At 34.2% G+C, this 25646-nt stretch overlaps 2 protein-coding genes across 2 annotated transcripts in view; both read left to right on the top strand.

Moving 5' to 3' along the window:
* Nucleotides 1-25646, top strand: part of LOC142336367 (proteasome subunit alpha type-3-like) — a 418015-nt gene that overhangs the window by 170046 nt on the left and 222323 nt on the right. The window lies entirely within an intron of this gene.
* Nucleotides 3655-25646, top strand: part of LOC142336366 (uncharacterized) — an 82860-nt gene continuing 60868 nt past the window's right edge. Inside the window, exons 1-4 of the mRNA XM_075385145.1 lie at nt 3655-4544; nt 12831-13039; nt 14674-14823; nt 21531-21743. Coding sequence (XP_075241260.1) covers nt 4450-4544; nt 12831-13039; nt 14674-14823; nt 21531-21743 — 667 coding nt within the window. The 5' untranslated portion in view covers nt 3655-4449. The remainder of the gene's footprint in view (nt 4545-12830; nt 13040-14673; nt 14824-21530; nt 21744-25646) is intronic.

Raw genomic sequence — 25646 nt, 5'->3', positions numbered from 1 at the left:
ATTTACAACTCATATTTACATCCGTTATCAATTTATTTAAAAACATTCCTACTCCAGATTTTTTGATTTTGGCCATGTCCTTGTGTTTTTAGAGTTATTCCGCATTTGCCCCAAACTTAAATATCCCTCTTGTGGAGGTTTTGCAAAATTCGTTTTGTCATGCACAAAATGTTTTTGCCCTATGTATCGTCATCTAGTCAAAATAATAATTTGAAATAATATTTTAACGTGAGCTCCCGCCCCTTATTTTTATCGCGTGTGTTTAGTGCCGGCTTCATTTTGCTGATGTATATAGCTTCGATAATCATTTGTTTTTCTACCGTCCGACAGCTGTCCAGAATTTTCCATTCAATTTCATTCGTGGCGCCACGACATTCGACCAGATGTTGACCCACCTGTGAATCCTTCTTTTGATGTTCTGTTATCATGGAGGCTTGTTTGTCCAACATAGATGGATCCGCATCCATTACATTTAATCTCATACACCAAGTGGGATTTCAGGTCTCTATCGAAAGATGATTTTAGGGAGGGGAGGCATGATCTTAATTTCCGCGTCATAAAAACCACTAGCAATTCGCATAGTTTCTTCAATTTGCTTGCAAATTTAGAGTAAGGTTACCTCTGTATTGCAGAAAAATAGTTGGCTTATCATAAGATCTGGACTTGTTTTTTTGATGCTCTTTTGTTGTTGTTCTCAATTGGTCTTTACCGCCACTTATTATCTTTTCTAGAGTCTGGTTCACTATTTTTGAAGACCAATCTTCTGGATATTGATTTTTGGTCCAGCAAGTTTTGTTCTTTTAAAAAGCTTGATGGAAGGCCAACCAATCAGAGGTTGCATTAAAAACCCTATGAACCGTCCATGGAATCATATTTTTCTTATGCTAGAGCGGTGCACAGCTGCGAAAATTCAGTATTATTCCAGTGTGGGTCGGTTTTTGATACCAATGACAGGTGAAATTACTTTTGCTGCTCACATTTACGTTAATGTCAAGAAAAGCCAAATTCACTTCCATGTTATCTTTTTCTAAGGTAATTTGCAGGTTGTTGTGTAAAGAATTTGCAAATTTTAAATACTCGTCCGGGTCACCACGAACCGTGCAGATAATATCATCCACATGCCTTTGAAACAATTTCATCTCATAACGCCGCACTATCTGTTGGTTGTTTCAATAAGTACAAATCCAAACAACATCCCGCATGTTGGCGTATTCATCATTCGATATCTTTTGGTATCTTGCATGAAACCAGTTTTTGCATGACTCACATTCTACTCCTCCTCAAAAAGTCACTCTCCGTTTACAGTCTTTGCACTTCCCGTTTACTAAGGGGATGTACTAAAAACCTTGGGATTCAAGGTTAAAGATTGAGTTTGAAACTTGATTTATTACCTGATATATGGCTGACACAAAGGTTGATAGGTGTCATAAAGCAAAATATACTGTTGATTAGACAAAGCTCGGTCTTCGAGCCAAATCATCTAAAGGGATTTATCTTTGTTTACTTGGTTAGTTTCCCACGATGATAGAACTGATATTAGGTACCAACCAAAGCGAAGATTAAATTCATTCATTGAATGCTAGACCTACCATCAGAGCTAGCCACTCTGTTAAATCTTAATTTATTTAAACAACTTTTCTTCACATTGATGTACTTATTAATTTAACTTCTAGCATTGCATTTTAAACAAGTACCACGCTCAATTAGCCAAAGACATAGAATATTGCGCACGGGCGGCTACTATAGTGTGAAGGGTGGTAATTAACAAGATTCCCCCGACTCGCACCCACCACCTCTCCCCTCCGACCGACCTCCTGTACCTGGAGGTTAGGAACGCTGTTAATGGTAATGATTAAATTCTCCGTAATTCTTCATTTACCGCCATTGGTCATTCCTGATTTTGATTCCCAGCAATTGAGTTGTAGCGTACTAATTGTTGTAAACTACATATTGTAATACTACTACTATTGTTGTAAAACGGGAAATGTACGTGGTGTCATCAAATTATTATGAAATAATGACAAACTTGATATAAAGAACCCCCTCACTTTCACCTGTTTACCCACACGTTCATCAAATCATTATCTTTTTAACATTCCATCTACAAGCAAATTTCAGAGTGACAATAATTTCTTCATTCGTGCTCCGAGGATTGCTAATCTGCTTTTAAATCTCTGCATAATTTCTTTCGACATGCCTTGTAACTTCATTTAGAACCGCTATATCTAAATATCTGGATGCGAAGTTGCATTTTTTTTTCTATTGATAATCCATGCTTTTTCTACGTTAAATGTTTCTGTAAATTTTGTCGATCTTAACGTACCAGTTCGCTTTTCCTAACTTTGTACTTTGTGAGTCTTTGTGAGTCTTTTAGAATTGAGTCTTTTACTACTTCTACTACTACAAAACGAGATTAAATATGGTAATTGAAACTTTGAAGATACCTATCCCCAGTCAGATCAATCGTTGTCACCGCCAAATCTCCCCCGTTCAGTCCCTCACCCCCCCCCCCCCCCCATTCCATCCCTAATCCTGCTCCCTTGAACCCAAAGACATCCCTAAGAACATCCCTAAGACCCAGCTGCGTACTACTGAATCCAACCACACGCTGGTTGTTTGAGAGAATTTCGCCCGACCTTAGTCGGTTATGTTGTAATTTGAACCACTCTTTCTGACTAGAATTGAGATAACCTTGTACTTTTTTGTTGTTTAGGTTTTTGTTGTGATTGAAACTGAAAAGATGAAAGGAAAAAAGAGAACTTTTGCTTTAGTTGATAGTAAATTGTTTGGTCCGTTCTATGTCATTATTTGGATCTTTTCCGTCTGTACACACCAGCTGTGGGTGAATATTATTTTCACCCCCAGACGCACATTTCTACATAATGATTTACTATGTGATGACACGTGCTCTGTAACCGGGGGTGCATAATGTGTTGGGGGTGGGACGCAAACGGAAAAGATTCCATGTTTGGCCATCAATGCTGCAATTAGCAGAAGTCCATGGCAAAAAATCTTATCGTCTCAGTATTGATCGGTAGATGGAAACAGAAGAAAAGTTAAGTGAGTTTCGCTTGCAGTCAATTTGTGTTTCCGTAGGATGACTAAGTTTTAATGATCTGAAGCTCTTAGGTATAAGTGAATTTATTTTTAAAAGGGAGTATGAAAAATTATTTTGTTGCTTAGTCTTGGTTGTCTTTCATTGTGTATTTAATGAGGTGTGTGGGAGTATTTTGTGCCTTGCAGAGCCTTGTGGCTGTTATTTACAATGCCTTTGAAGTTGTTTGAATGAGGAAGTGAAAATTTATATGAAATTTGCAATTATTACTCGATTTGATGTTAGCCTGAATTTATCCAGACGATGAAGGCGGTAGTTAGGTTGGAATCAGTGCATTTTGAGAAGGGTTGTGGTGCTGTACATGTTTCGATTATTGTGAACAAGTCCCGATGTCTGATGTTGTTGAAAATGGTGTAAGCACTGGTTTGAAGCAGTGAAAATAGTCCTCAAGTCCTCTTGACAGACAAGAAGACCATTTGGGTTCAAAGAGAAGGAAAACAATGGATTTTTGAGGCGTAAATGTATGTTTAATGGAGAAAAAGAAAGCGGTTGAAGGTGCATGTTTAATTCCCAATTTCGAACTATTGTGTATATACCTTTTCATTTTTGTACCAATAAGATCGCGCCAACTGCTGACTGAAAGAAAAGAATAGGAAACTCTTGTAAGTACAGTAGAAGCGGCGGCTGCGGTGTAGCTGGTGCGTAGAGCTCAATTCTCTTTTATTAGATTGATATCTCAAGCAGGCTATTTTATTTCTCTAGCGGCCATAATCTCGAATATCTTTCCCGTCCCTTTCTCTCTCCTTCTAGCTGAGACCAAGCTTGAATTGAGTATCGAAATTAAACAGCATTCTAAATTCATTCCCCGAAGTTGTCAAAGATTCTTGGAAATGGATCAATTCCTATTTTACTTGGGGTCGTTTCTGCAAATAAACCTTTCTTATTTGTTATTTTATTATGTTGAGCACGATCAATTTTCGGGCTATTAATTTTAGGAAAAGAAAATTTGATGGGCTCTGTTATTTTGAATCAATATATCACTCACACTGGTCAAGATGGACTCAATTGCTAAATATTAATAAAGCAGACCTGCATTGAGTTCACGCTCCGTTGCTTTATAACTTTGTTTGTTGCTAGACATAGTATAGACGTTCAGTTATTTTTTTTTTACTGTTATCAATTTTAATTCTAATTGGTTGAAATTGAAAGTAATTCGTACCTAAGCTCTTTTCTTCCTTTACGGAGAATAAAGAAATTATCGTATTATTAGTTGTTAGCTTTATGTTCTTGATAGTTTTTTAAACTAATATGTATGGTGCAATCTTTAAATTGGAGCTGATTATTTTGATTATGTACAAACTATCGATCATTTAGCGTCTGTGAAATTATAAAATATGAATTCTTCTGATTATGATTCATCAACAGGAGAGGCGGAGAATGGACAGGATGTCTTTTTCTATTTCGTCTTCTGGGTCAAACTGTTCCTCAAGTTGGTTCTTCAAATTGGCTCTTTTTGAGCAGTGTCATTTGCTAAATTTGCTAAAGAATGCACAATTGGTTCAATAATAGAATAAAATGGTCTTGAAACGTAGCCGAAATTTTATGAATACTTTTAGACACTCTTTTACTCTAAAGCCTTAGCATGGCTGAATGGCACATTCTGGATTAAATAAACTGATTTCTGCATAAACTCCTCAGGGATCGAGCTCAAAATTCATAGAACAAATTTGCATAAATTTTTAAAAGTATATAAATTTTAGTTTTAATAGCTTTTCTTTTTCCTTAGTTGAGCGCGTTCGCTTTATTTAACTAACGTGGCTGTTCAGCTACTCTTTTGAACATCGTTTCTTTTCATTGATGCATGCTTTAAAGTTTTTAGTATTTCTTTTAGTAGAAAATTACCTTAGAAGAATAGAAAGATATTTTAAGAAATGCTCGCCAGTTGGTTCCTTCAATTTTCTTCAAGTTATGCGACTTATATTTTGTGTGTTACTTCTAGAACGGATGATTGTTCTGACCCCTCTTGGGGGAGGGAGGAAGGAAATGCTCTTTTGGGTTTTTTTGTTCAATCAATTTTGACCGATCGATATATTCATCGTAGAGGGCTGTAAGTGGTATTAAACAGCCCGTCCAGCGTAGACTATGGAATTAAAAAGATTTTTTCCTTTTTCGTTTCTAGAGCAAGTTATCGATGTTTAAATTTTTGTGACTATAAAGACTGATTTGCGTTAATGTTATTCAAATCTTCCGGAAGTTTTGCCTAAAATTTTTTCAATGTTGCTAAAATATGTTAAAATTTTCAACAATAGTGTTGTTGATTTGATTTTCTAAAGACAAAAATGTATTGTTGACTATTTTTATTTAATTTTTTGGCTAAAACATAGGCTAAAGATTTCCAGATTCTACCTTTTTCATAAAAAAGTGCACGAAATAAGCTACTTCCATTGAGAGTGCTCTGGAATTAAAGTTTTTGTTTTTTGGAAACTTTTCTCAATGATTATCAAAAACGCAGCATTTATTTTTGATTTTTTTCTAACAAATTATCTATATCTATAACATTCGAAACAATTAATGTTCTTTATGGACGAACAGCATTAGCAAGGCTAGTTTTGGTCCAATCTTTGACTGATATCCAAAAATAATTCGGATTGTAATCAGTCGTTCTTTTCAAAAAAGAATTCGATCTTCTTTGTTAATTAAAGAAAAAAATTCAAATCAAAGTTTATTGGTGATAGGTACAAGTGGCTTCCTATACAGTACAAAATTAATGAATCTAGTTTTTTTACTAAAAAGCTTGTGGTGGTTTTAAAATAATTTATTTTTAATTGAACAATGGCTTTTTCAACTTTTGCAAATATTTGCCTCTTCATTTGATCAACTTGTAGCTTAGTGTCAGCAAACAAAAAATAGTTCTTCTTTCTGATTTATCAAAATTTAATATTAATTGCGGTTCTTTTGCGTCAAGTTATGATTTTCTTGCTTTGATACTACCATTTTTACAAAATTTTTTGACTTTTAGGCCCTTGCCCATTTTTCACTTTTTTTTCACATTATTGACAGTTCACATAACACGAAGCTGGCGTTCAAAATAAAGCACAATTAAACAAATTAAATCCTTTCAATGTACAGATTGTGGTTTTAATGGCTTCGACACCACTATCTCGAAGAATTTTGAATTTTTTTTTACATTTGTCATTTACTGTCGTTTCAGTTTGTCTTTTAGTCGTATAAAAATTTGTGGAGATTGACAGGTTTTGTTGATTTTTTTGGAACATTAATTGAGCCTATATTATGATGTTAGTAGATAACAACACTTTTTAACTTCGCATTATTGTTCTTTTTTGTGTGTTTGTTGCTTAGTCTCGTTAATTACAGATGACATGACATTGTTGGCGTCAGAAAAAGGCGCAGGTGTAGAAAATCCGAAGTTTTTAAAGAGTTCGTTATGATTCTACTGGCTTCGACACTGTTTTTTTTGCAAAAAAATTATATTCTTTTGTTTTTGTCGTTCTTTTTGTAAATTGAAGATATATTCTGAATGATTACAAGGGTTTCCTTTGGGTGAATAAATGAACCTATTTAATTTTTCCATTTTGTAGTTAATGGCTTTCAGTACTTTGAAAATAATTTTCGAAAAACCAAATATTTCTTAACTTTACCCCTTTTTTTTGTCAACTTTTTACCTGGTTTCATTATTGAGAGGTCACAAAACACATCATTGGCATTTGGAGAAGGCGCAACAGAAAATTTTGAGGTGCTAATTATGGCTTTACGGTATCAACAGCGTTTTCTCGCAAGTTTCAAATAAATTTTTGCTTGTCTCTATTTGTTGATCTTTTTGTAAACGCATGAAACATTGAATAAAGACAAGTCCTAATGCCCTCCTACATAGGCATCGTTGATAATAAAAAAACTGGAATGTTTTCAGTTGATATCTAATAGTTTTCATTACTGTGAAACTTTTTAAATATAAGCGAATATATTTACTTTGCTGTTTTTGTCTAATTGTAACCGAGCCTTGTTATGGACTGGTCCCCTATCTTTTCTAGTGAAGTACAAGTTTTTTGTTAAGTTTTTTGTTTAGCAGACGCACATTACCGAGCCTCCTTGTTAGTTTTAATCTGTGTTGTTGTTTTTTAGCTGAATTTGTGGAAATTTTCAATTGATCTCGAAGGAAGTTCGAAACGATCATTAGAAACGCATTTTTATGCATAATTTTTGCGTGACCGTTTTTGCGGTTTTAATCTGGAACATTCTTTCACTTGTTGAGTAAAATTTTGTGCAATTTCTGATCCAAATTGTTCTCCTTCTGAATTAAAGTTTTTTGGAAAAAGCAATTGTGAGCTGCAAAAAGCAATTGCAAAAAGCAATTGAAGGAATTTTTTGCAAAAGGCAATTGAAGGAATTCAAAGCTATTGAAGTTGAATGGCTAAGGCTGCCAACGTGGAGATCATGGGTTGGACCACCTGTAAGGTCGGTTGTTTGCGGCCACTAAACATTTCTAAGCTCAGCCAATTCTAATTTTGTTTGTCCCGTCTGTCGGTTAGGAGCAATTCATCCGATATTCATCGGTTTGTTATTTATTTGTATTTTTTTTGCTAAAATATGTTAGACAAGAAATTTTATATCTCGTGTGTTTTTTCGGTGATTCTTATGGCTGAGAGGACTGATGAAAAACTTAACGTTTTGGTAGCCTTTGGTCTCACCAGTCTTTTTATGATGCTTTTTTAAAAAAGTAAAGCACCTTGTTTAAACTTTTTGTTTAAATCACCAAAGTATGGTCTTCGTTATATATCAACATTTTCAGGGTTCTAAGAAGTCTCTGTTGCTTTTGACGAGCTCAATACTAAAGTCTATCTGAGTAAGGTGGTGCATAAAGGTCTCGAAGCGAAGTGGAACACAGCCTTTATTGGGGACATGATCGCGTTTTTAACATCAGGATTCTTTCCATTTTTTTTCAATTTTAGAGCTAACAGAACCAAATTTTTTTTGTGTCATAATGCAATGTATAGAGAAAACTAACACTATCAGAGTACCCAATTTTTCCTACCGTTTTGCATTTTCCCGATAAATTGCGTACATGTTGGTTTTTCAAGTTTCTAAAAACCCAACAGTCGGAGGCCCAACAGTTGGAGCAACAAGTTAGGGGTCAGTGTAGCCGTCGACGAGAAACGGCAGTAAACTAACAATTGTTGTAAGCTCTGACCCCATAGATCACTTCGATTCATTTTAAATAAATATTCTAATTCGAATAAGAAACTTATTCGAAATTTTCGGTGACCCAAAAAAAAAAATCAATTTTGTTTTTTTCCGAAAACTTCAAAATTAAGATCTTTTTGGCAAAACAAAAATCTCCTAGTGTACTTTTGTCCTAGTGTACTTCCGTTTTTGAGAGCTTTTTACCAAAAATTTTTTTTGGCCAATTTTCTACAAACTAACGGCCCGTCAAAGGGCATTTTCAATAATAATGTATTCCTACAGCAAATAAAACTTGGTCACCTTATAGGCATAAAAAACAATAGCAGAAAACTAAATTTTATCCCCGCGTTGCTTAATATCTTTCCTAAATATCACACTTAATCACTGCGCAATTTAAAGTTTCGAACAATTGAACTTGAGTTCGTCATTTTTTCCAAAGAAGCTGACATTATTTATTGTCTTCACTGACAATAAATTAATAATTTAAGAGGTATTTTGTCTGCAAAAATTTTGATATGGCCACTGTTCAAACATCGATTTTACTGGTTCCGTGGTTTTTCTTCCGTTTAAATGACAGCTTGGAAGTTTTGAGTGCTTTTAAATTTTCAGGGCTTTCGGTTCAGGACTTTTTGGTTTTTGAAATATTTTTTAAAGATTTGAATTTTTAAACATACAAAGCGACTCGGCAATGTGCGATCGCACATAAGGTTCCGACCCCGCTCATCCACAATTTTGGCTTGATTGTCTACCAAATGAGGAACATAGAAAAACCCAAAAATTCAAGTATTTAAAAAAAAAATTGGTGTATGAACGAAAAGAAAGTCTCCAAAGCAAATATCTGCGGTGGAGTAAAAATGGCGCATTAGATTGATGAGATGTGCAAATATCAAGAAAATGAGTCAAAACGAACAGCAAAATCAAACAACAGCAACAACAAAAATTAATTACATCAAAAACTTCATGTCCGTTTTAAAAAACAAAACTTAATAACAAAGACAAAATACCGTCAGATAAAACTGATAATGAGCAAAATAACTTGTAATTTACCAGAAAAGATAAGGGAGTAGTCGATAAAAAGGCTTGGTAACAATTAGATTAGACAATATTGAACAAAAACAGTAAAGTTGAAAAATTTGCTTATTTTTTTGAAAACAATTAATTTCGAAATAATGAAAACAATTAGAAATCAAATAAAATATCCCATAGGTGTACGATTACCAATGCTTCCATAGATGGAATTATGAGCTGCCGCTATTCAATTTTTTGCGCAGTTGCAAAAAGAACATATAGACAACAACCAAAAAATCAAATAAAACTTGGCAGAAAACGCTTTCGAAACCGTAAAGCCATACTATGGACATCAAAATGTGTTCAATTGCACTTTCTTCAACCACCGATGATGTTTTATGTCACCTCTCATTAATGAAGCTAGGTAACAAGTAGACAAAATTGGAAAACAAAATGCAAAAATAAGTAACACATTAATTTTTTATAAAAAAAAGTACTTCCAAAGACATGAACGCCATTAATTACAGAATAAAAAAATTAATTATGTTCGTATATTCTTCCAAAAGAAGACCATGAGAATTGCAATTATGCAGAATATGTCTTATGGCTACAAAAAGAACGTCAAACATGACAAAATCAAAAATTAATTTTTTCGTGTCTAAGCCAGTAAAGTCAATGAATTCTTTAAAAACATTGGATTGTGTGACACTAATCCCCTTTTGAAATCTTCCTCTGACAACAGTAATGTCATAATTGGCCTGTAATTAACGAGACTAGATAACAACCAGACAATAAAAGGAACAAAATTGCGAAGTTAAAAAGTGTTTTTTTTTAATTTGGAAAACAATTGTTTTCAGAGTCATGAAAGCTATCAGCTATCTACTAAAATCAGAATATCGTCTCATCTATTCTTCCATGAAAAGGCAATGAAAACGGGTCATTGTACAGTAAAGTTTCATACGACTAAAAAGACACAGTAAAAAGGCAGTTAAAGACAAAATAAAAAAATCAATTAATTTTTTCGAGAAAGTAGTGTCGAAGCCGTTTAAATCATAATCTAATATCTTCAAGCATTTAAAAAAAAAATCATTTTTTTTAATTTGGAAAACAATTGTTTTCAGAGTCATGAAAGCTATCAGCTATCTACTAAAATCAGAATATCGTCTCATCTATTCTTCCATGAAAAGGCAATGAAAACGGGTCATTGTACAGTAAAGTTTCATACGACTAAAAAGACAAAGTAAAAAGGCAGTTAAAGACAAAATAAAAAAATCAATTAATTTTTTCGAGAAAGTAGTGTCGAAGCCGTTTAAATCATAACCTAATATCTTCAAGCATTTTAAAAAAAATCATTTTTTTTTAATTTGGAAAACAATTGTTTTCAGAGTCATGAAAGCTATCAGCTATCTACTAAAATCAGAATATCGTCTCATCTATTCTTCCATGAAAAGGCATTGAAAACGGGTCATTGTACAGTAAAATTTCATACGACTAAAAAGACAAAGTAAAAAGGCAGTTAAAGACAAAATAAAAAAATCAATTAATTTTTTCGAGAAAGTAGTGTCGAAGCCGTTTAAATCATAATCTATATCTTCAAGCATTTTTAAAAAAATCAATTTTGCGTTTAATGAAAGCCAATAATGTGATATGTGAACTGTCAATAACGTGATAATATGACATAACTAGAAAACGTGAAAAATGGGCAAATACCTAAAAATTAAGAAAATCGAAATCTAGTTGTATCAAAGCCAGTAGCCATAACTTAAGACGTAAAACCGCAATAATGATTGAATTTCATTTAATAGAAAGAAGAAGCATTCTTTTCTTGCGGACAATAAGCTACAGGTTGACCAAAGAAAGAGAAAAATTGAGGCAAAGGTTCAATAAGTCATTATTTATTTGAAAATCTAATACTTTTAAAAGTCAAAACGACCATTAGCTTTCAAGTAATTAACTAGATACAATAATGTGGAGCTAATTGGGAACCCAATTGGAATTATCATTAGTGCGCTTTTTTGAAATGTTCTGTTATTTAATTATTGTTGAAGAGATCGAATTTTTTTTTAATAAAAAAGACCGACTGTTTACAATCCGAATTATTTTTGGATTATACCAGTCCAAGATTGGTCCAAAACTAGCCCTGCTAATGCTGTTTGTTCCTTAAGAACACTTAATTATTCGAATGTTATAGATATTGAACTTTTGTTAGTTTAAAAAAATCAAAAATAGTTGCTGCGTGTTTGATAATCAACGAACAAATTTAGCAAAAAACGGCGAAGTTTTAATTACTGAGCACTCAACGGAATTTGAAGTAAAAAAGACCCCTTTTGAGTCTACAAAAATTGTGTTAGTGGTGTTTGGGTCTGTACTTCCTGTAATTTTAATCAAAATGGACTAAAGAATCTTATTTCGTGCTGTTTTTGAAGAAAAAGTCTTAATTTTGAAATATTTAGCCAGAATTTTTGACAAAAAACAATAACCTTCAATAATCTTGTCACTTTTTTGTTTTTACAAATAAAAATCAACAACACTTTCAAAAAAAATTAACAAATTTTAGCAAAATTGTCGAAGTTTTCAAAATTCCGGATAAAGTGAATAAAATTTCGCCTGAATTCACACTATTTTCTCAAAATTTAAACCTCGATAACTCCCTGTAAAAAACGAAAATAAAAAAATCTTTTTAATTCCATATTCTACGCTGGACAAGCTTTCTAATGATACCAGTCTTAACTCTCTACGATGAATATATCGATCGGCCAAAATTGACTGAACAAACAAAACCGTTTGAGTATATAGTTCCTTCCCCCTCAAGAGGGGTCGGAACAATAATACGTTTTATTGCGGATACTCCCAACGTGAAAAATGTGAGAACAGATTTGAAAACTTTCGCTGAAATATTCACAATATCCGTTATGTATACTGCAACACAAAAGCATCTTGAAGTGTTGTCTACCTCCCTGGTATGGTTGAGCTCACTTGATTATCCGTTTTCGAGGTAAAAATTGCAGTTTTCGGAACGTTTTTAAAGAAAATTTTAAGGAAAAAATTGTATATGATTTTTTTCGTTTCGCTTCAATAGTCTGTGCACAAGTCATCAGATGAATTTCATTTCAGAAATTGCTGTCTGATCCCTTGGTTGAATAGCTTGACTCTTGGCCTGTTATGCAATATATGATTGTGAGAAACTCAAGTAGCTCTTGCAGTTTCAGGATTTTTCCGTCGAAAGTAAATAATTTTTTACTATTGCCATTTTTGGGCAAAAATTGAAATTTTAGCCAGCTAGAATGAGCGTTTTTGGAAATATTTGAAAATGGTTATTTGTCTTTCGTTGTTGCCCAATTAAAATTTGCTCTCAAAATGGATTTTGCTAAAGTTTGACATGTTCTGTAATTGCGCTTTGTAAGAAAGCCTGAATTTGGCATTGTGTGAGAGTTCGAGTAGAACTTCCTGTCTTAGGCTCTCATCGAGGCTCTCTTCGGCTTTCAAGTAATAATAGATAAAAACTTTCGCTGTTTCAAAACCTGTCAATTGGCTTCTTAATGTTTGAAAACAGTGATCTGTTTTTCAGTGCTGCTGGTGTTGTGTTGAACCTTCAAGTGGTGATAATATATCACTCTAAATCACAGAAGTCTCCAAGTGAATATATTATTCTAAATTTGGGCTGTGCAGACCTGCTGTGTACTATTGGAACTACAGCATCTACAGTATACGACGCTATTGAAGTCCATTCATCAATCAACGATTTTGTTTACAGTTCGCAACGCTTCTCTTTTACTGGTGATGTACACTTAGCACTATAACTGACAACTTAACAAAAGTAAGTTGGAACAAGTAGCATAATAATTAAATTGGGACAGGTAGAACCTATTACCATCACAAAAAAGAAAATTTTTTGAATTTATGACTTGCTGGTTAAATGGTTTTTTTTTGAGGGGGGGGGGGGGGGCTAGAATGGCTGATCAATTTTGTTCTGTGAATGAGCGAGCTACCGTGCTTGTTTTTGCAATGCTGATAGCTAGTATATCCTAATAAGAGACAGGACTTGATATTTCAAATTGTATATAGCAATGGAAAATGTGCAGTTATGAATTATAGATGGTCATAATTTGCATTAGGGTTCCATCATAAGCTTTGGGCTGATTTCTTTGATTTGCGAGTTCTTTGACATCCTATATGATAATACTTAGCTTGCTATTGGGCCCATGAACGGCAGTGGGGGTCGAAAAGGAATAGATTCCATTTTTGAATTTAGGCTGAGAACAAGAAAAACCAATATAAATGGCTTGCCAATATAAACAAAAGCGATTTAATTGACAATTAAGTTTTCCGACAGAATCATACGAATGTTCGTAAATGCAAAGACGCACAGTGTTTGAATGGAGTACTCTAGGCTGTTATTTGTTGATTTTGGAAAAGTCATCAAGCTTTTACACGTTATTGGTAAATAGGTCGTCGGGGAAATTTAAATGCAAACGAGTTGCAAAAAGGCTTCACGATGCTTGCACAGCACACATCGTAAAAATGGAAACATTCTGAAAAACAGAAGTTGTTATGTCGTAAATGGAACCAATTGTTGTTTTTATGAGCTAACCTAGCTTGAGTTGAAATGACCTTGGTCTTTGCTGCAGTAGTAACTTCAAAGGTTTGGCACATAACCTTTTATTACACCGTGCTTTGGTGATGTTATAACTTTTAAAATCGTTGCTCTTCGTCTGATAACCACTATAAAGTTTTTGTTCTTTAAGGAACGTAACGGTGTGAAACACTGGTAATAAATAATTAGCTGCGTTTATGTTGACCACATGTGTTCGTAATTATGCTGTTTCGTAATTATGCCATTATATCATATGCTCTTGTAAAGCACAAATCAATTTAAAAAAGTTCGACTGAGCTCAAGGTCCTTAATGTTCGAAGTTTGAATATGGGATCTGAGCTTTGTTTTGATTATTGTCATGCTAATCAGCGCAACCAACTGTTTGCTTCGGTGATTTTGTATGAATATATGGTAATGGAGTCATCTTTCACGTAAACTTCTCTATTCAATATGATCCATTAGTTTTGAACACAAATTCCGGATTTTTTCTGCTAGCCCCTCCTTTGTGTTGATTAAGGCGTACTCAGATAAGATAAAATTAACCGTTAATTTCATAAATTTTTTCCACTTTAAATTAGTGGCCTATAATAACTTATAAATAATGTCATGTGATCCCCCTCCCGACGGAAGCTGGCTGGAATTGAGCTTCCGCCACTCATTCAAGAACAATGCGTCCGACATTAGTCAACTGGTTTGCTATTATTACGAACATTTAATATAATCTGGTAATAATTAAGCTGTATTAAGTTATGTAAAAGCGTAAAAGAAGAGTGTGCATCACCTAACTGACTGCTCTTTTTCGCTTGGCGATTGACAGCCATTACAGTGTACTCGTTCCTGTGTGTATTGGTCATCACTCTCAATCGATTCCTAGCAGTCTGTCGCCCACACGTTTTCCGAGATGTGTTCACACTCCCACGAACTTACGCAGTCCTCGTATTCTCAGCCATATTCGCTGTCACCCTTGGTAAGTGCATTGTTTAATAGCGACGACACGACAGATGTCGTTTTTGGTTTCAGTGGTTTTTACCACTGACTTGAATTATTGTAATCCCATTTTGTAAAGCTGTAAGCAGAGAGGAGGTAAATTTCGCGTAGCTAGATTTCTATTTTTTGATGCTGTTCGCGTGCTGATTTAGCTTGACCGTTTTTACTTCATGAATTTTGCGTCCTTGATTTTTTAAAAGTTTTGCGGGATCTAAGATGCTCTCTTGGACAATTTTAAGGGTTTGAAATCCATTGGCCGCAGTTTACAAATGGCGAGGAGAGCTGTGCTCTACTGGGATTTTTTTGTTCAATCATTTTTGGTCAATGGATATTTTTGACGTGCAAAGATGTTCGTGGAGACCCGTGAAGCGTCGAGTAATTTAATTTGACGATTTTTTGAATTGTCCACTTTGGAGCAGTTATCGCGGATTAAAACTCTTGGGCAATTTGTCAATTTGTTCACCGTTTGAATAACTTTGTTGACAGCAGCCGCCAGTCTCTCAAAGGCTATTATTTAGGCGCTCTCCTTTTTTTTGAATTTCAAGTGCACTACCAACCTTTCGTCTGGCCATTTGACTTTTCGTCCTCAACAACGGGATAAAATGGGTACTTTTAGGGCGCACTAGGCTCTAAATATGCGATTCACCGAAACTGTTTAAGTGACATAATTTTACGGTGTGAAAGGTAGTTCTTAAGTGTTTGACGCCTCTCACCTGCACCCCAAAGGCCACCTGTAATTCCACATTCCACGTGTAACCCTGCGCGCTTCTCCCAATCCCTGCACACCTCCCACTCACTCACAGAATAATTACCCACTCACGCCTCTATGCTAAATGTAGCCTCCCTAAGCCGCAGCTAGCTACAGATGAAGCCAACTGTTCGCCAGTTGTTTGAGAGTGGCTCGCCTGACGTTAGTCGGTCGTTTTTTTGGCTGAGCCAAGGACTAATGCTGTATGCAGGTTATGTTTAAAATACAGGGTATTCAGGTATGTTTTCAGTTTTCGTGCTCTAAGTTGTCCATGGCTTCAATTAATGGAAATTTTTAATTAAACAACGAGGCTCGGTACTGTGCGTCTGTGCATAATATTTCGACCCCGCTTATCCACAATCTTCGCTACAAATTCAGAGGAAAAACAAAAAATCCATTTAGTTTTGCAAGAAAACGACATTGAAGCCGTTAAAGCCATAATCTATTTCCTAAAAAATGAGATAAAATCAGTAAGATTTCATCTTTGAACGCCAATAATCAGACATGTGACCTCTGAGAAATGAGACTAGGTAACAGGTATTAAAAAAGAACTAAAGGCTAAAAAATCGAGAACAATTAACTTGAAAGACATAAAGATTTGCTATCAACTGAAATTGTTAAAAAGTTTCTTTTTTTCATCTCACAAGAAAGACATTGAGATCTGTCATTATTCACATTGTTATACGTCTATAAAAAGAACGATAAATAGGGAAAAGTCAAAATATCAAGTAAATATTTGAGTATCGAAGCTGTTAAAACAACAAGCAACGCACTGAAAGCCTTTGATATGTTCAATTGTTACTTTCTTCAAAATCAACAGTTTGATATCTTACCTGTAATTAGTGAGGCTAGTTGACAAGTAGATCAAAAGTGCCAAATGAAAAAAGGCCATAATTTTTATAAAATATTGAATCCAAAGTCATTAAAAACTTTAGCTGTCAACTGAAAGCAGTAAATTGGTTCCTTTTTCATCCATAGCGGAGTCTGTAAGACCTACATTATTTTTAGAATTTGTCTAACGACTACAAAGAGAACGGCAAATGAAGACAAAAATAAAAAAAATGCAATTAAGTTCTGCTAGAAGACTGTATCAAAGCAGTTAAAACCAAAATTTGTTTACTGAAGAACTGATGAGTGTAATTGTGCCTTATTTTTAAACGCCAATGATCTGATATCTGACCTGTCAATCTCAATAATTCATTGATCATTTTGAAAATGTTTTTTTGTCAAAAAGAGCATTAACTTGCGACTAAAAAACTAGATAGATTACCTTAATACTCCGTAGCAAGCTTATTGGTTCTGTCATTGGTACGCCTTGATTTATATTTTTTTCATTAATTGAATTTAAAAAAGCCAAAAGTGAGGAAATTTTTTACATAAGAAATCAACTGATTACAATCGGAATTTTTTATTAGTTTTGGGGCTTAAACAAAACAATGATTCGACCAAACAAGCCTCGCTATTGTCGTTCGTCCATTAGGATTTCTCTACTGTTCTGAATATTATGAATATGGATAATTTGTCAAAAAAGTCAATATCAGAAAATGATGCATTTTGCATAATTATCGAGTTATTATTGAAAAAAAAGCCTGTAAAATTTTAATTCAAGAACAATATCAAAAGGTGTACAAATAAAACGAAGTATTCTTACCAAGGCTGTGTCATTAGTTTCTACGCGTATTACTCCTCCAAATAAACAAGAAGGTCTAAAAAAGCTTGTCATTTTTGATTTTAAAAAAGGCTGAATTTGGCAAAAGGCAAATAATTTAGCAAAATTTTAGCCAAAAAATTTGATGAAAAATTTCACTAAGACTCTTCAGTTTTTAAAGGCTAATCCAGCAACACTATTGTTACATTTTAAACTTATTTTTGAGCCAAATCGCCAAAAAATTGCGTACAAATTGCGGAAAATGTGAACAATAACGAAGTGTTCACCAAGCCTCGATAACTACGCGGAAAAATTGAAATTCAAAAAGTCTTAGTTATTCTACGCTGGAGGGGCTTTCTAATGATACCACTCACATCCCTCTACGATGAATATATCGACCGGCCAAAATCGACTGAAAACAAAACCCATGTGAGTATATAGTTCCTCCCCCACTAAAGTGGTTCGGAACAATATAGTGAATAAACCAAAGCATTATGATGAAATTTTCTCAACTTCAACTTTTTTCGAGGTGATTGTTTTTATGAAAATTTTCTGAATGTTTTTTAACAAGTTTTCATCCATGAAACTTTATGGATGAAAACTTGTAAAAAAATCATTAAAAAATTTCCAGCCAATGTGCCCTTCTAAATTGTTTGCCTCGCCGTTAGTTTATAGCAATTCGTCCGACATTAGTCGGTTTATGCTTCGCTAATGTGCTTTTGAGAACCCAGACGTTGAGAACACTGGGATGATTAGCACTTCTAAATTCTGTGTAAATTTCTTCAGATTTTCATCCAAAATCAATAATTTATATGAGACGCTATCTGAGACAGCTCTCAATATAATCTTACAAGTAGCTTAGCAATAAACAATCCTAGTGAGGGCTTAAAACGTTATCACGAATTTCAAGCTATTGATACAGTCAGCGACGAGTAATAAGCCGTCTATTGATAGATTTTATCCAGTAGCATGTTTATTTTTACCTAACCAAATTTTAGTTCCGATGCTATGTTAGTTGAGCGCTTTCTTAATTAGGATTTTTCTGCTAAGATTTTTTAAGGCTTTCGCAACGACTTCTGTTGAACTGTCGATGTTTTTAATTTTCTCAGTTTCAAACAAGAAAGCAACAAAATTGATTAATTTTTGCGGGAGTTCAAATTCATAACTTTAAGCCTTATGCAATCTTTCTCTGCAAAAATTTGCTGGAATGTTTTTGGCGTGTTTTAAAGAATTTTCAAGGTTTTCTTCAAAAAAATTTTGAAGCGAATATTTTATCCTGTTGGTCGTTTTTACATTTGATTTATTTTTTTCCATTCATGTGTTTATTTTTCATTCGAGCAAATGGGTTGCAGTTAACAATAATTCAATCAACGGTGCAATGAAATTTTCATTTTTTCGGCTCAAATCATTAAGATGATTTTCAATACTATTATAATAACGCCAAAAGAAGTTCCGTATAACCAGCCATCCATGCCTTTTCGGTTGAACCCGCGGCCTGTTGTTCGAAGTTATTTGTCTCTTTTATGTTGGTTGTGTTTCAATAACTTAAGGCAACCTTTAATCTTTTTTATTTAGATACACCAATTGGTCGTTCGCATAAGCCTATTTTCCTCGGGGATATTTTTTGTCTTGATATCCCCCATTGATTCGAATGCTTCACTCAGAAATGAGTTCAAGTAAGACTTGAGACAAACACACTGACTCTGTTGGTATTTCTGTCAATTTCACCCACCAAAAAGCCCCATTCAATATTAAATTTTTAGGTTGGGATTTGCTAACTGACTCTGCTGATTTATTGCTATATGATCAACTGAAAGTCAATTGTCTGGTCGATATGTCGCCACTGCATTGGCTGCATAGCCCTTTAGCGTTGAGTTGTTTCCGAAAAGAGGCAATTTATCACTTGCAAGTCGTCGAATAGGTTAATTTTAATAATAAGTTCCTGTTTTCATCAATTGTTATTTTTTGCAGTAACACTTTGCTTTAAGAACTTTGTTTCAAACCCTCTAAAAGTGCCCAAGTATTGCGTCATATTGTTACGGGAATGTGCCCGAAGGTGCAAAATATTGGCAAAAAATATTGAATAAACTTAAACGCATATTTGCGCGCGTTTTCAAGTGCTCATTGTCTAAAGAATTGAACTAGCCGCTGCAGATGTTTTTGCAGATGATTGAAAGGAATATCAAGCGAATTTACGATCAAAATTTAATTTGATGGATTAATTTTCAAAATCGGGGCTTCTTGGTGTGCTTAGAAGATTGCTTCCTAAGTTCCTCCGAACGCTTAGGTTTTCTAATTTACCGTTGCGATGATTAAAAATTGACCGTGAACGGAAATTGAAGTGCTGTGTTCCGGTGTCAATTAGTTTGATAGACAAATGTGGTGAAATAATTGCTTGATGCTTGAATTTGTTCATGCAGGAAATTGTGGGAAGCGTTGATGCGATTATTTTGACTCAATTAGAGAGAAGTAAATTGATCTATTCAGAGTGATGGTTCCTTCGACAGGTTAAACTGGGGTTTATATTCTCAAGCTTTAAAATTTGCTTTCAAAACAGCTCAGTTGTGCTATCCATGTTACACTATGGTATCAAAAATCTACGTACTCCTGATGATTTTTTTAGGAAAAACGTCAAAAATGATAAATAGAACAACAATTTGAGTTAAAATAATTTTTTTAGTAACACGAGCGTCATTACGCTTTTTGCTTTTCGACGTCTGATAGGCGGTTTCTATAGTTTCCATTCAAGTTTCTAACGACATCTGCGTCAATTTCGCTCCTAATTTTCATTGTTCTGAATATCTCCAAAAAAACAGTCTGTGTTCTTAATCCAGAATTTCTCCAGAACGCAAATCATGCTTAATGAGCAGCAAATCATGCTCAAAGCAAAAATCATGCTATACGTAGCTTTTTGTACCATAGGTTAATAAAGAGCAATGAGAAGAGTTGATAGCTGTCTGTATATTGCTCAGTTAATGCTCCAATGAGGGAAGGAACTATATATATTGGGTCGGCTTTTTATTTTGGTAATTTTATCGATTGATAAATCTTCGGTAATAACACAAGATTTGTATCATTGAAACATCCTGGAAAATTTAGACTTTGATGCAATTCGTTTTTCATTTTTCAAATATACTTCTCGAGGATCAACTTAAAAAAATCTGTTGAAAAAATGTTGAGAAAAAGTCGAGAACTGTGGTCATAAGTTTTCGGCAACATCTATGACCATGATTTTGCTGCAAAAAGAAATGATTTTGCTGTAACGAGTTTATTCTCGTGATGGAAAAATTCAGGAAGAAATTGTGCAATGAGTGTACCATGTTAATGTTACATTAATTAGCAATGTCAAACAATGAGTCATTTGAGCAATTTTGGGGTGTATGGCGCAAAACTTTCTATTTTACATATCTTGCTATATTTGGGAACTTAGCGTTAGAATTCAATCGTCATGACCAATAAAGTGCGAAGGAGCAACTGGAAGAGCTTTTTATACTGCAAGTACATGACGAAAAATGCACAGCACTGATTTGAATTTTCCTTTTGTCAAGCATATTCATTATTAAAGCGGAGACATTTTTTCAGTTTGCTTCGGTGTTGTGTTAGTTTCAGCAACACTGAAACAACGCTGCTGTGAAAACAGTTAATGGGAGAGTATGTGAGGTTTTTGGGCACCTAAGGATAGGAGTCCTTACAAATTCACTTGAAGAATTGGGGATAATTGATGCATAAAATTTTTGCATAATTTAAGAAGTCGTTTTAATCACTTTTTCCAACTCATTGCTTTAATTTTCTTTAAGGAGGTTGTTGTTGTGCTTGAAAGCCTGAACTGGCTGTTTGAGTGCTATGATGCATGAGACTGTAATATTGCTTTCTTTTTAAGCTTTCTCGCCCTCTCTTGTACAATTACTTTTTAAAGTTTCTCCCGAGATAAAGAATCTTTCAAGAATATTTTTAAGGAATGTTTTCAGCTCCTTGAGAGAAAATTAGGCCACAAACCTATAATCAAAAATTGATGGAGTTATTTTTGAATCCTCTTTTCCTGCCCCCGTTTTGTAGGGAAATAATCGAAATTGTAACAGCGAAATTGATCAAAAGTTTACGTTGATGTTCAAAATATCATTTTTATTTTAGTTTTCGTTTTTCTTGTTTGCCTTACTGACTCCTTGTCAGCTACTAACGTAGTATCATCAGCTGTAAGGGAGCTATTAAGGCTTTTCTTTCAGGAGTTCTGTGAATTAAAACAGTGTACAGTTGAAAATTCAAAAACATGATTTTATTGTCGATGTTTCAGGTGCGGCGCAATTCTCGGCCTGTTTCTTTGAGGGAGCGCAGCCTTACAGGCGGCTAATCCTCTCAGTGAATGGCTACATTGGAGTTGGACTGACTGCGATCAACATAGTTGTGATGCTTGTTGTGTATGTCTGCATTCTGATCAAGAGCCACCAGTTCAACCTTCGCACTGAGATCAGACGTCGCAGCTCCATGTTCACTGAGATGCAATTAGGTTAGAAATTTCGTGCTGCAAGTTTGAGCTTCATAGTTGTGTCTTTAAAATTGATATGTTGGCTATTTTAAACCCTTGCTACCAAGGCTTTCATGTTATAAGAAGCTAGTAATGAAAATTATTTACGTTATACAAAGGAAATCGGTAACTGCAGCTGAGCCAAAAACATTTGCAGCCAAAAATAGTTCTTGTTTTTGGCCGATCTATACATTTGTCCTATAAAATTTGCAAGTCGTGGTGTTAGAAAGGTCATCAAACGTAGAAGGAAGTTTTTCGCAGGTTATCGAGGTTTAAAGCGTACAGATGATAAGTAAAATTTGGTCATGTTTGTTTTTTTCAAAAAAAAAAACTGTCGCGGCTCTACATTATGTAGCCAAAAATGAATCAGTCAGTGGTATTCTTATTTTCATTGTTTAGGAGGAGTCATCAAAGCCATTGTTTTAAACTATTTTGGTGCTTAACATCTTTTTGCTATATTCCATTGCTCTCAAACGAAGTTTGTAGCAATTATTGTGGTGATGCTGTTGCTTTTCACGCAATTTTTGTCTTACCGATTTCGATTTTTGTCTTGAGAAACAAGATTAACAGGTTAACCCATGGGAATCAATTTGCTCTGCACTTCTGTTATAGCTTTAAAAGTCTTAAGTGTTCGATTCACCGTAACTTGCAGTGAGGCATAAATTCATTGTGTGAAGGGAAATTTTGTTTGGTTAGCTTGGAACCACTCCCTCAAGTTTTTTTGGTCTAAAATTTTTGAGCTTATTCTTAGAACCATCATATTGTTAGGTACGTTCTCAGAAAAAGTAATCCTGACTATTTCGAAACATTTCTTTCCTGCTCACTTATCTTTCTGCGACAATGCCTCTAATATTTTAATCATTCTATTTGCTTAATTGAGTTTATTCAAAATATGCGCATTTTTCGGCGAAGTGTAATGATTAGAGAATACTGACCAATTTGCGTTGTTTCACTCTTCCGTAATTTTTGCCTTTTCCCCAAAGTATCTGTTTAACTTCTATATCAGAATTTCTCGTGTTGATTTTATAATTCGACCTTAAACGTATTACGTTTTCTACCTTGGGATGCTGTAGGTGTGCATTTGAAAATAATTGGAGTCATTCAGTTTAGTCTTCTTGTAACTAGTTTTTGCATTTGTTTTGTTTGATTATTTTACGATGAGAATGTCCCAATCAACAATAAAATCTAGTTTGATATGGTCACTGGTTAAGGGTATTGGGTATGATGTCATTGGGTACAATGGAATTGGGTAAATTGTCCTGACTCCAGTTTTTCATTTCTTTTGACATGTTGAGTTCGGTTTCGTTTCTAATGACTCTTAACAGTTAAACTAGCCCAACAGAATTTTATAAGGTGTGGAAAATGCTTTTATTTTCACATTTTTAATTGTTCGAACAAAGTCTGCAGCAATTGCGTTGGACCTTTTAAATGCGATTGTTCATACTACCCATTTCTTATCTGACCCTTTTCGCGATGTTATTTTAGAGCTGAACAGTTCTCTCAGAGATTGAGCGTTATCATAATTTTTAAACAGTTATCTTAGACCTTTACAAGTCTCTTAAGTGCATAGCACCTGAGATGCCGAGTTTTTTTTTGACAATTTATACCCCCTCTCGACTCCCATCAGCAGACACCTCGTCAGTCGTTTGAAGCAATTCGTCCAGAATTAGTCGGTTATATTTTGCTATTCGTACGTACTTCGATTGGTCTTAACTGGTCCCTAAATTTAAATGAGGATACTTTTCTCAAATTTATTGGCTTAAACATTAACAGTCTTTTGCTTTTGGCACAGACTAATCAAAAATGGTTGATTGCCTCCCTATTCTATTATTCTAGAACAATATCTCCCTTCGTTTTGCTAATTTCCTCTTTTTGACTTTACTGTTTTCCTTCATCTATTTGTTCCGACCCCACTTGTGGGGGAGGAACTATATACTCAAATGGGTTTTTTTGTTCAGACAATTTTGGCAGATCGATATATGAGTCGTAAGAGAAATATGAGTGGTATCATTGAAAAGCTCGTCCAGCGTGGAATTAGAATTTCAAAAGATTTTTTGAATTTCCCTTTTTTTCGAGGAGCTATCAAGGATTGAAGTTTCACGTGAACACGGGATATTCGTTTCACTTTAATCGTAATTTTTGTTCGAATTAACATTTCCTAAATACATCACATTATCCTAATTTTGATAGTTCTCATTGGCTCAGAGAAGACGTTCAAAGAATCATGGATAAATTTTTCAAAGAAAAGCTTGTGGATTATATGGCTTCGACACTTCCGTCCACTTTTCTAATGAACTTTCGGTTTTTGTCTGTTTTTGTTATTGTTTTCATAGTCATAAGAGTTATTCTGATGTCTTATTGATGACTGGGCAACGACAAACAGCATTCTCTTCCCATCGGGGCATAACGCAGCGTATTTATTGACTTCCGTTGAAAGCTATTGAATTTAATAATGTTGATACTACGGGTTTTCTCAAAGATTTCGTGATTTTCAAACGTCTGTTCATATTTGTTGATTTCTTGAAGTCTTATGGTTAAAGAAAGAGGAATCCTATCGTGGTTAAACAATTTATTGAAAATAGGAATATTTCTATTGAAAAGTTCATTTTTTTGTGGCTTTGACACTTTTGTCTCTTTTTTGATAGAATTTGCTGTTTTTTTTAAATTCTTTATGTAGTCGTGATATGCTGAGAAATCTCATAAGCTTCTATTTGAAGATTGAATGAATGGTATTACTCTATGTAGACAGTTTATAGCGAATAGTCTTAAGGTATATGATATTAATTGTTTTCAATTTTTTAATTTTTCGTTTTTTTTATATATTGCTTTTCGTATGGTTTTTGTTCTTCTTTTCGTCAACTTGTAACTAATTCTTATCATTGAGAGGTCCCATCCAACTCCTTGGAATTCAAAAATTAATTTTTCTATTGATATTATTTCGTAACTGATGTTTTGTGGGAAAATATAAGTTTTCATGAATGTTTTGTGAGGTGTCATATTTGTTTTCTTCTCTTCTTTTCCACATTCGCTCAAAAACAGAGACCAATTATTTACAAATGAGGCCCATGTGAACTTATTTAATCGTTTAGTATAACTTTAGCTCAATCAGTATAGATGACAATTCATATAAAAAACATTGTTTTGATAATAGCTAATGATTTTAATGGCCTCAATAATGTGTGTTTTCGCAGATTGTTTGTAATTTCTTGATCTTTCTAGTTTCGTAATGACTTTACAACAAATTTATCAAGAATTAGTTTGTTAAACGCTAATTTTTTAAAGACGTTTCAAATTATATGGTTTAAAAAATATTGATAGAACTTCGAATTTCGCCTCATTTATTTTTTTTACTTGTTACATAGTCTCATTAAGGAAAAGTCCCATCTGCTGTATAGTTAAGATAAAAGAAAATTTGTGCAGTTAAGGTTTTATCTGATTGCATTTTGATGTTTACTAGGTTCTTTTACATTTAGATATTGAATTTTTGCCGTTAATTTTTTAGTTGTGCATATTTTGTTTTTTTTTCTCGTAGGCTTTTTAATGGCAGATTGTGAGCGCTGTAATGAAGCATGGCATTATGTAATGCAATTAGTAGGTTGGGTGTGAAACAATTTTTTGTAAAACTCAAGCATCTAGTTTTGGTTATCTCTTCATTTGGCTGACAAGTAAGTCAAAAATGTAGATCTGCTCTGGTCGCAACTTCATGTGCAAACGCACATATTGAGCATCCTTGTTCGGGTCTATTTAAGAGTTTTGTCACGGTTTTCGTGGAATTGTTTTGGGGCCCTGTTGAGCTCAATTCGTGGCCTAGTTATTAATTGCTCTCGAACGAAATTTGAAGCAGTTATTGTCAACGTGTCTTTTTATGCAATTTTTTTTGCGTGA

Source organism: Convolutriloba macropyga, chromosome 3 (genome assembly GCF_964194025.1).
Source record: "Convolutriloba macropyga chromosome 3, txConMacr16.3, whole genome shotgun sequence".
NCBI classification, from domain to species: Eukaryota; Metazoa; Xenacoelomorpha; order Acoela; family Convolutidae; genus Convolutriloba; species Convolutriloba macropyga.
This window is presented reverse-complemented; position numbering and strand designations above follow the sequence as displayed.